The sequence below is a fragment of the Sinocyclocheilus rhinocerous genome, unplaced genomic scaffold (genome assembly GCF_001515625.1).
Source record: "Sinocyclocheilus rhinocerous isolate Xijiao unplaced genomic scaffold, SAMN03320098_v1.1 scaffold1508, whole genome shotgun sequence".
Lineage (NCBI taxonomy): Eukaryota > Metazoa > Chordata > Actinopteri > Cypriniformes > Cyprinidae > Sinocyclocheilus > Sinocyclocheilus rhinocerous.
In genome coordinates, this window is record NW_015660889.1 from 678,337 (window position 1) to 689,583 (window position 11,247).

Consider the following 11,247-nt stretch of genomic DNA (forward strand, 5'->3'; position numbering starts at 1 on the left):
ACCCTCAATCCATACATCAATGGAAAGCTTATTTATTCAACTTTCGGATGATGTATAAATCTCAATTTCAAAAAATTGACCCTTATGACTGGTTTTGTGGTACAGGGTCACATATAATTAAATATATTTAATACTATTTATTGATGATAAACAAAAATACTATACACACATTTTTTAAATATATTACATTTGAATTATAATAAAGTTATTATTATTATTGTATAAAATTACATAATTTTTAAATATGCAATAATAATATATAATTAAATATTTTTGTTCATTTTTAATTGTATTGCTGCTGCCTTTTTATAAAAGCAATGAGCATTTTTTTTATTTATTAATTATATACGTGTTAAATATTCTATTATGTAATATATATATATATATATATATACTTCAACAAGCTGCCTGTTTTTATTAGGCTCGAATGCCATACTTGTGCATGTAGTCTGGTTCTGAGCCCGGTTCCGACGAGTCTTGGTCTGGGATGTGATCTGCTGCCTGTCTGGGGTTTTCTCTCAGGACAGTGGATGTGAGCTGTGGGGTGTGGAGGCCCCCTGGTGTCTGAAGTGTGTCATTACGCATTACCCATGATTATGTAAACAGACTTTTTATTTTGGATGCGATTAATAACGATTAATCAATTTTACAGCCATAACTAAATGTCTGGACACACAGTTTTGATGATGTTGTCATTCTAAATGATAAAAATGAGCAATAATAATAATGACTTGAAGTGGTATGTCCACCAAATGGCTTTCTTTTTTCTGTTGAGCACAAAATAAGGTATTTTGAAGAATGCTAGGAGCTATACTATTTTGGTTCCCGTTTACATTGTATGGACAAAAAATATTTTTAAATATTTATAATATGTTAATTTATGTTGAACAGAAGAAAGTAAGTCATTCAGGTTTGGAATGACATGAGGGCGAGTAAATGATGACGGTTTTCATTTTTGGATGAACTACCCCTTTAATAGGGGTGTTCACATTTTTTTATAGCTACTGCACAAAATATACACACGTAAAACAGTCACAAAGCGTTTTATGCACTTACACAGTCTTTTTGTCTTGTCGTAGGAGTTTGGAGGAGAACTCACAGAGCACCTCCAGGAAGGCCAGGTTCGGTGGTGGGTACTCTGGTCCTTTTGGATTCGGGACCTTGAAGGCGAACTCAATCCCATCCCTATGTTTGTTATATAAAATCAGTTCATGCAAACATTCACATTAAACATCTAGAGTTAGGTTATTAAAGTCAGTTCTGGTTCTGCCAATAATTGCTTTTAATTCTTTAGATAGAAACGGTGTAGTATAGATGAAGCAAGCCAAGTTTCTTACTTGTGCAGTGTGGCAACGGCCTCTCTGGTTTTGATCTGGTCCAGCCCAAATGTGAGTGCAAAGCGACGGGCCAATTCCTTAATGCCACTGACATGTGAGGACGTTCGGTCCAGGTTGGGTCCTTGGTCCTGGATCAGCTCATTGAAGAGCTGCAGACAGGGAAAGTGTCCAAATCGAACATTTAAAGCATTAGGGAGGAAAGTTGTACCAGATTCAAAATCCATAACTGACTGTGAAAATTATCTAATCCTAAAAATTACATCTCATACCTGCTGCAAGCTGAGGATAAGGGTCTTTGCACATTGGATCTTGTCCATCTGTCTGGTCTTACTCAAGGTTTCTTTGATGATGTCTCCATAGTCATTGTAATACTGAAAAACGAACACCAGTCATTTGAATCACATTTGAACCATAATAGATCTCTGTGGCTTAAATTGATCAGGTTTTCATACCTTCATATATTGTTTGAAGATGTCAGCAGCAGCAGGCATGTCCACAATGTCGTAGATGATTAGTTTGCTGAAGGCGGCCAACAGATTCCTCCTCTTATGAAGGGCCTCAATCTTATTAGCTTCATCCTCTTCATCACCCTCTGAAAGAAAAAGCCCAACTTTAAGTGAAAAATTTAAGGTAGAGTCTGTTTAAGTCTTGATAGAAAAGTATTTTCTATATGCTCTAGAAATAAATTCTCAGGATAGCTCTGATCACAAAAGTCCAAGTGCATCAGAACACACACGCACCCATGCTCTGATTTTCATCATCCTGGTCGATAAACACGTGATCCAGGACAAAGTTGAGCAGTTCATTCTGCAGAGTGCTGTCTGGATTGAAGACCAGCGGCTGCAGAGCTTCTCGGCCGCCTGAGACCAACTGGTGACTGAAAATCATCAGCAGGTCACATAGCAACATGAAGGCCTGTGGAGATAAAACAGACAAACTCTTAAATTTCATAAGTGAATGTTACAATGTGCACTATGAGTCACTCTTTTTAAGACTATAATTAAAGAACACCAGCAAAAGGTCACTAAAATGCCTCCACTCACCTGCTCTTTGACTGGAGTGTTCACATTAGACAGGCACTGTTGGCAAACCGCAAGAAATGACTTCACCACTCTTCTTAATGCCACAAGATCATCCTGCCCAGGAAACGCATATGAACGTCTATGTCACATAATTCTCAGAGAACATCGATAAATCAGGCTAATGTACTTGGCAACTGTACTATGGGGTCTACTGCACCTTTGATGGACATCCTTCAGTAATTTTCACCAGTTGCCACAGGATGGAGTAATGAGAGCACTGCAGAGCTTGGACAGCGATCTGACCACAAGACAAGAGAATATAGATTCATCATTTAATGCACTGAGTTACAAAAGGCTAACATGTTACAGCATCTGACATTATGATGTATATAAAAGTTCTTATGTTATCAATGTGTCTTTTTTTGATATTTAATAGTTTGCCAAGCTTTTATTTTTGTTTTGTACAACACTACATTTAAAAACTATGGGGTCGGAAACATTAATTTTTTTTCTCGTGTGTTCACCAAAGATGCATTTAATAGGTTCTTATGCATTTATTATTTATTATTAAAGAAAATCAATAATATTGTAAAATATTATTATTCGAATATAATTTAAATGTAATATATTCCTATAATGCCAAACGCTTATTTTTTAGCAGCAATTACTCCAGTTTTCACTGTCAAATAAGCTTTAAAAAAAAAATCATCTTAATATGCAGATTTAATGCTCAAGAAACATTTCTTATTATTATCAATGTTAAAATCTGTTATGCTATTTAAATATTTTTTGGAAACCATCAAGCATTTTTTTTTTCGGGATTCTTTAATGAATAGCAAGTTCAAAAGAAAAGCATTTATTTAAAATAAAACATTATAACCGTCACTTTTGGTCAATTTATGCATCCTTGCCGAATAAAAGAATGAATTTCTTTAAAAAACAAAAAAACAAACTTCCTATCCCCAAACGTTTTAGTTTAAAATGATGCAATTCAGCTACTGTTTTGTATTTGTTTGTATATGTGAGTTTGTGTTTTATGCCAATTTATTTCATGTTACTAAGTTAGATCATTAGAATTCTGTACAAACTTCCTATCCCCAAACGTTTTAGTTTAAAATGATGCAATTCAGCTACTGTTTTGTATTTGTATATGTTTGTATATGTGAGTTTGTGTTTTATGCCAATTTATTTCATGTTACTAAGTTAGATCATTAGAATTCTGTCGATCGCCATCCATTTTCATCGGTTAACACGTTTACCTGCTCTGGCATGGAGCCCTGTTCGATCCCCATCTTCAACAATCGATAACAATTTTTGAAAAGGTCCCACTTTGTAAGGTCATGTGCACTGGAAAGCATACAAAACAAACCTCAATGTTCTGTAGACAGAAACAAATTCTGCATTTCCAAGACAAAAATCAGAGGGAATTGGTCTCTTACTTATGGAACGCAGTGAGCTTTTTTAGCGTTGAAAGAACGTTATAAATGTCATCATCATCTGCTTCGTCGCCCTAGAAATAAGAACATGAACAAAGACAGAATTTCATATCAAATGCATAAAGGCCAGTCACTAATATTAATACAGTACATGAGATGAAAAGCACTGAAATGAAGCTGCTCTTTCACCTCCTGCAGCAGGTCTTCTACTGAGTGAGCGAATCTGTCCATGAGCTCGTCGATGAGTTGGCTGCGAGCGATGTCCACGCGGTTCATGATGGTGTATTCTTCACTGCACAAGATGCTGTAAGTCTTGCTACACGCTTCCAGAACCTCCATCTCAGCGTGCTTCTCCACCACCACCCGGATCTGCTTCAGCAGGGCGTCCAGATGCTAGACACAGGAATAAATATCAGAAAACAACTAAACAATGTGTCGGCCTAGATTTTTATGTCACAGTAGTAAGAACTCCAACAAACCTTTTCCATTCGTCCTGAGCTGTAGACTTCAAGATCAAAGTACTGAGGGATCTGAAGGAGGTTCGCCACCTTTTCAGCATCAGCCTGGTACTAAAGGCAAAAACAAAACAAATGTGAAGCATATTTTCTGTAACATTCAAAGTTACAGAAATTTGTTTTAGCGTCTTTCTGCCATCACAAGCTGGCTTTGAAGTATTAGTTGAGAATGTTTTTGCATTTATGTATGTAGATGTATATTTATATTTGGTGCTCAAGTAATATTTCTTATTATCAAATGTTAAAAAAAACATTGAGCTGCTTAATATTTTTGTGGAAACTTTTCAGGGTTCTTTGAAGAACAGAAAGTTCAAAATAACAGAATTATTTAAAAAAAAACAAATCTTTTTTTCATAATATGGAAGAAACTGTATTATATTGAAATCTTAAACAAGGAAGTACCGCAGCCTGCAGAGTCATAAGAGATCATTTGCATGCATGACAAACAGATGATGTAGACTTCACAAGCTTATGCATCCCTCTAGATTTTAGTCACAAGTATAAATGAGGATAGTACAGGTCAGGTATAAAACAAATCTTTTTCAATATGATACATTTCTTTACTGTCACATTTAATCAGTGTAATGCATCCTTGCATTTTAATTTCATAAAAAAAAAAAAGCTGATTTCTTGAGCAGCAAATCAGCATATTAGAATAATTTCTAAAGGATCAGGTGACGCTTAAGACTGGAGTATTTATTTATTAAATAAACTACATTTTTAAATATTACAATAGGATACAGTTGTTTTAAATGGAACTTTTGTTTTTATGTTTTTTTTTTTATCAAATAAATGCACACACTCGTAGCGTGTCGTAACAAAATAGGAAGAAGGAAAACCATCAATGGATTATGTGTGGATTATGTAAAGTGTAGACAACTTTCTTTGATTATAATAACAGCAATCTGGTTCTGTTTTGCATGTTTTGAAAACTATGTTGATATTCTCCTGTTTTATGAACTCTGACATTCCTGGGCCTTGGTACTTTACCTTTGACAGCAGCATGGGCAGAGCAACAATCAAGTGTTCAGTCAGCCTGTTCTTATCGTCAATCTGTGTCTTCTTCTCTTTGGCAGTGAGCACCTGAGGGATGTGCAGAAGAACAACAGAAAATCTTTAAACCTACAGTCTATAATATGTCTACAGTAAAGACTGATTCCGAGACAACTTACCCTCTTTCCTGTTCCTCTGCCCACAGGCGGATGAGCTTCGGCTGCCTGTCTGATGGTACAGACCATGAGCTCGATCAGTGCGCCCTCATGCCGGTCTCCCAACACTACAACAAAACCCACCACCAGACAGGACTAATGAGTAAACAGAGACATGCTAGTTTCATCCAGAATGATCTGAAATAAATGTGGGTGGCTGTACCCTCTTCCCCCTGCACAGGGTCCTCCAGCAGGAGCTCGACCATGCAGTCCCAATCTTTCAGCAGATCCTGTGAGCTGTCCCATAGACTGTCCACCAGGTATGCTCCATGCTCGTGAAGCTTCCATGCAAAAAGGTAGTATGATGGTTAGATAAACAGCAATAACCAGTGTTGGGAAAATATTAGGAGCTAAGAATTGGCTGTCTTTTAAGGCGGCGGAATTTTAATTGAATTGGCCACATCCCACAGGAAGTTGAATAGGAATAACAGGATTGCATGCATACAAAGATTTCAAGGGAAAACAACTAAATAACTGACTAATTATGATAACTGTGAATAATGCAGGATACACAAGATTCTCAACTGATTACAATCTTTCAAATTAAGTTAAATTAAGCAAATTAAGACAAAACAACCAACACAAGCAGATTTTTAAAAAATGGAAAAAACAATTAACATCAAAAAGGATTTTAATTTGTACCACAAAAATGTTCATCGCATTATCAATAGCCTATATAAACGAATAAAATAAAATAAAACTGAATATAAGTATATAATAATAATATAAATTGAAAAATGTATAAAAAAAATAATAAATACTGACAAAATAAAATTAGCTGTAAGCTAGAACTGGGACAATAAATGATTCATTGTGGTCTATAAAAGAAAAGTTCATTTCAAAACGTTAATTTATTTTCTAAAATATTTATTATGAATTTTTGAACTGTACATTTTTTTATGAACTGTATTGAAATGTAATGTTTAAAAATAACCCATGTGTTAAGTGAATGTGAAAAATCTTTAATAGGCAAGTCATAACAGCAGTTTGAATTTATTTGAATTTTATTCCATTTTAATTCTCCTTTCTCCAATTCCAAATTGGATAACAATTCTGCATCCTGCTTGCTAAACCAATTTGATTTTAATTTTAAATTTCACGGCACTCATCCCTGTTAGTAACACATTCTCAATAAAGGGATGAGCTAATAGATAAATGCTCGGTGAATAAAGGCTGTGCATAAAACCATCAAAAATACATTCATTTTTCTCACCTCGCTCTCCAGGAAGAAAAGCACTAGCATTCTTATAAGGTTCCCATTAGGGCTGTTTCGGCCTCGTCTTTTCGCCAAAGCCTCCTCAGCCTGAGGGTCATGCCTGCTAAATAACCTGCAGCAAGACACAAGCAACTGATCAAAACATTGGAGGAGTTTGATGTGCTGACATCATGTTTAAGAGTAAAACGTGGCTGTCAAAAACACATTCATTCATCTCACTTTCTATGAAGGAACTCTCCAGCTGCCACAGCAACAGGACGATGAGCCGAATACACTAGATGGTAGACGTTCTCACAGTCTTCATTAGACAAAGCATCCTCACTACCACTACAGGAAAAAGATAAAAACCAAAAGAGAGATTTAAGGATGTAGAAAGATGTGAGAGGTGGAAGAACGAGTCACACAAGAGAAATCTTATAAGAAACACAGGAGACTAATTAATATTCTGTAATATGATAATCATATTACTATATAATTTTGCAATAAATACCTACTACATTTAAAGGTACTCAACAGTACAACATAGCATACTGTAGTTTGAAATGTTTAATAACGCTCTCTAATAAATAAATAAATAATTTATATTAAACTTTTTATATAAGTATGTAAATGTATGTGTTTATATAAATATTTATATACACACAAAAATAATAAAATAAAATAAAATGAAATATTTAACAGACACGGAGTCAAAGAATCTAAAAAAATAAAGACTGTGTGAAAAATACTTACTGCAGAATCAAAGTGACAAGTCGTATGGCCTCTACTGCCACATCATACTCTTTATCCAATGTCATGGACACAATACGGTCCTGAGAGAAAGGAAGTGACATCATAACATTTCCAAACTCATGCTTACAGCACTCAGGCACATTTTGAAAATTGTAATAAAGGTATGGAGAGATATAATAAAAGCTGTTATAGAGTATTCAGAATTGTGCATGTATGTCACCTTAAATCGATTGGTGAATAGCTCAAGTTTGGGGTATAGCTCTCTGTTGGTGTAGAGGGTCTGAAGAGCCTTCAGACATTTGAGTCGAACTTCACCTTGCTGTAAAGGATTATATAATTTAATTTGACATTTTACATAATTTAAAAAAATTTCAACAAAGATCAACAATATTTAACATGAAAAAATACATAATTGTATATACTAGATTATGTTACTGATAACTATCACACACAGAGAGATATACACACTTACTCTGTCATGTAGCGTCCATCCCACATACTTCAAGTAACTGTCATTGAGAAAAGCATCACTGTATAACTTCATCCAAACGCCAATTTCTTCTATGCAAATAGCTCTGATTTCCGCTATGGCATCTCTGAAAGAAATCAAGAGAACATAATATGAAGTCCTCAGGATTATGAAACATCTGGTTTCTAGTCATTTGTGATTTTTGGATAAGGATAAGTCAAAAACTCTGACATTGAAAAGTACAAATTGCTCACAAATGGGTTTCTACCTGCTATTTGTATGCCACTCACCTGTAACGGTGAACAAAAATTCCCTTGAAGATTGAGTTCATCATGTTCTCAATCTCATCTTGGTTTTCTTGGAGCTAGAAGATGAAATAAACAAGAAAACACATTGAAAATCGTGTTCATGAGACCATAGAACAAAACTTGGAAGAAAAGGAAGCCATCCCACCTCTTTCCTCTTCTCCAGCAGCAGTTCCAGCTTCTCGTTGGCTCTTTTCCCTGCGACCTTATTCCGTTCGGCCTCATACTGCCTCTGTGTGTTATCCTGATTGATGCTCAGGTTCAGAGCAACATTTACCAGGGCTGTCATCAGTTTCATTGCTGCAGCAGAAACGAGACATATGACTGAAATGAATAACTCAACTGCAGTATCAGGTATAACTTGAAGGTCAATGGTGAATGACTGACCTGCCAGCGTGCTGGTGTGTCTGAAGGCTCGGACCTGTGAGTCTGAGAGCCCAGTGAGCAGAGAAATGACAGTGTCCATCATGTATTCATCATAGATGATGCTGTACTGGCACTGACGGATCAGAACCATGATGAACTCGCAAAAGTTATATCGGAATTTCTTCCACTGCGGCCCTGCCATTGTGAGAGGGTAGTCGCCACTGTCCTGGATTTGATGAGCAGAGAAATTGATTAATTCATTAACATTTAAGAATTCAGGTGGAAAAAATACAGTCAAAAATAACAACAAACCTCATCAAACTCCTCTGTCATCTTTCGGATAATTTCAGCATTCTGCATGTTCCTGAACATCTCGATCCTTACAGTGCCTGCGATTGTTTGTGAAATAAATTAATACTTTTTTTCAGCAAGTATGCATTAAATTGATCAAAAGGGACATTAAAAGGCTTTTATAATGATACAAAACACATCAAATAATCAAATAAAAGTTGCTCTTTTGAACTTTTAAAGCAGTAAAACTGTTTTCAAACACTGATAATAATAAGAAATGTTTCTTGAGCACCAAATCAGCATATTAGAATGATTTCTGAAGGATCATGTGACACCGAAGACTGAAGTAATGGCCATCACAGGAATAAATTCCATTTTAAAACATTAACAGAACATTTTAAATCAAATAATCAAATAAAAGTTGTTCTTTTGAACTTTTAAAGCAGTAAAACTGTTTTCAAACACTGATAATAATAATAAGAAATGTTTCTTGAGCACCAAATCAGCATATTAGAATGATTTCTGAAGGATCATGTGACACCGAAGACTGAAGTAATGGCCATCACAGGAATAAATTCCATTTTAAAACATTAACAGAACATTTTAAAAACTGCAATGATATTTGACGATATTGCTGTTTTACTGTATTTTTCAGCAAATACATGCTTCTTTTAACATCATTAAAAATGATAAAAAAATTAAAATCTTACCAATCCCAAACTTTTAAATGGTAGAGTAACTGCAGATTCCTATCCCTATTTAAATCAATTTTATTTAATACTGATTTTCAAAGCATCTAATTTTTTTCCATCAACAGCATATGAGCTTGGTGATTTAAGGGGATAGTTGCCAAATCTTGTTTTCTGTGGCTGTACATAGGAATCAAGTGATCAGTTGATTGAGATTCCTCTGTAAATACATGTATTACCTTATTATTAATATAGATGTTTAATAATATATATGTTGGTGCATATAGATGTTCCTAGATATTGAGATTCCTCTGTAAATACATGTATTACCTTATTATTAATATAAAAGGTATAGATGTTATATAATATATATGTTGGTGCATATAGATGTTCCTAGATATAGATGTAATTTAACTTCAAATTGCTTAGATACACAGTCATTTGAGAAAGAATCATGATGTATGAATATCTTTTTCTCCCTAACCCTAATTCCTATGATTGCAATTGACCATAATTCATAGTTTTAAAAAAAGCAACTTTGGAACTGAGGAGAAATAAATTAGATAAATTACCTTTACAGCCAGAACACTGAATGAAAAAGTTGATAAGATCTAGGAGTGCAAGGTCTCTGTCTTGCTTGTAAGATTCAATCCAGTCATCAATGACAGACTAGAAAAAAAACAAAAAAACAGTCACTTAGCACAATTCCACCTCAAATAGTCAGAAACAGACAGCAAGACACGTGTTGTGTTTTACCTGCATGGCACTTTTGCCTTGTTTGACCACCTCAAACAGAGTGCTGGGGTCTGTGCCCTCTCCATTATGATGGGCCACTCCATTCGCCCTCCTCCCGCCTTTATCAACCGGAGACCTTCGGGCCTTCTTACTGGCCGCCTGGCGGAAAAAAAGAAAGAAAGAGAGATCAGGAAGAGTGGCTGACAGCATGCATTTAGGGTTAAAATAAATGCAATCAGTTGATCTGCTCAGCAGCAGTGGTCTTACTCCTTGTTTTCCAGGCCTGCCTCTCTTTTTCTTGCCCTTTCCTTCCCCAGAGTCATCCAGCTCACTAACACTCATGCTCAGACTCACAGTGTCGCCTTGCCCGTCATTTGACGAGTCCCTGCATAGTGTGATGGAAATGTTTATTAACATTTTTGTGCACATTTATATTAGCGCCCATCATTTTAAAGTGTTTTACTTACTGCAACATAGGAAAGTCTGAGTTGATCATGTTGTGTCTTCTGACAAAACTAGGAGACTTCTAAAGATGAATCACCCAGTAATGGCGTGAATGCGTTTGCGATTCCTCAGTTCAGGCCCAGAATACTTCAGACCACATAACCTGAGAATTTAGAGAAAACAGAAGCTCTGATCAGGATGACATGAAGCATAATTAAGTGCAGATAAATGTAAAACAGTACAAAAAGCTTAATGAACAGCAAATTGTACATTAAAATTGCCATTTTAAAAGCTTTAAAAAATAGTAGCATCACATAGCCACTTAGGGACAGCATGATTTTCAATGAAACTATAATCCAGGATCAAAACCACAAAAAGATGCAACAACTCAAAATGCAATCATAATGACTACTTATTACAGAAAAATAACATTTGTCTTAATCGCTTGTACTTGTAAAAAAAAAAAAAAAAAAAAAAAAAAA

At 35.3% G+C, this 11,247-nt stretch overlaps 1 protein-coding gene across 1 annotated transcript in view; it reads right to left on the reverse strand.

Moving 5' to 3' along the window:
• The window catches only part of LOC107725839 (cohesin subunit SA-1-like), a 22,369-nt gene that overhangs the window by 3,455 nt on the left and 7,667 nt on the right, over positions 1 to 11,247 (reverse strand). The window contains exons 2-28 of the mRNA XM_016535239.1: positions 10,789 to 10,928; positions 10,589 to 10,706; positions 10,343 to 10,480; positions 10,159 to 10,255; positions 8,919 to 8,995; positions 8,628 to 8,832; positions 8,389 to 8,540; positions 8,226 to 8,299; positions 7,939 to 8,062; positions 7,687 to 7,785; positions 7,467 to 7,546; positions 6,954 to 7,061; positions 6,732 to 6,846; positions 5,682 to 5,799; positions 5,483 to 5,586; positions 5,301 to 5,393; positions 4,275 to 4,364; positions 3,985 to 4,188; positions 3,799 to 3,869; positions 3,619 to 3,706; positions 2,577 to 2,657; positions 2,381 to 2,473; positions 2,078 to 2,252; positions 1,790 to 1,929; positions 1,607 to 1,708; positions 1,338 to 1,486; positions 1,057 to 1,185 (exon numbers count right to left, since the gene is read on the reverse strand). Of these exons, the coding sequence (XP_016390725.1) occupies positions 1,057 to 1,185; positions 1,338 to 1,486; positions 1,607 to 1,708; positions 1,790 to 1,929; positions 2,078 to 2,252; positions 2,381 to 2,473; positions 2,577 to 2,657; positions 3,619 to 3,706; positions 3,799 to 3,869; positions 3,985 to 4,188; positions 4,275 to 4,364; positions 5,301 to 5,393; positions 5,483 to 5,586; positions 5,682 to 5,799; positions 6,732 to 6,846; positions 6,954 to 7,061; positions 7,467 to 7,546; positions 7,687 to 7,785; positions 7,939 to 8,062; positions 8,226 to 8,299; positions 8,389 to 8,540; positions 8,628 to 8,832; positions 8,919 to 8,995; positions 10,159 to 10,255; positions 10,343 to 10,480; positions 10,589 to 10,706; positions 10,789 to 10,817 (3,053 nt within the window). The 5' untranslated portion in view covers positions 10,818 to 10,928. The remainder of the gene's footprint in view (positions 1 to 1,056; positions 1,186 to 1,337; positions 1,487 to 1,606; positions 1,709 to 1,789; positions 1,930 to 2,077; positions 2,253 to 2,380; positions 2,474 to 2,576; positions 2,658 to 3,618; positions 3,707 to 3,798; positions 3,870 to 3,984; positions 4,189 to 4,274; positions 4,365 to 5,300; positions 5,394 to 5,482; positions 5,587 to 5,681; positions 5,800 to 6,731; positions 6,847 to 6,953; positions 7,062 to 7,466; positions 7,547 to 7,686; positions 7,786 to 7,938; positions 8,063 to 8,225; positions 8,300 to 8,388; positions 8,541 to 8,627; positions 8,833 to 8,918; positions 8,996 to 10,158; positions 10,256 to 10,342; positions 10,481 to 10,588; positions 10,707 to 10,788; positions 10,929 to 11,247) is intronic.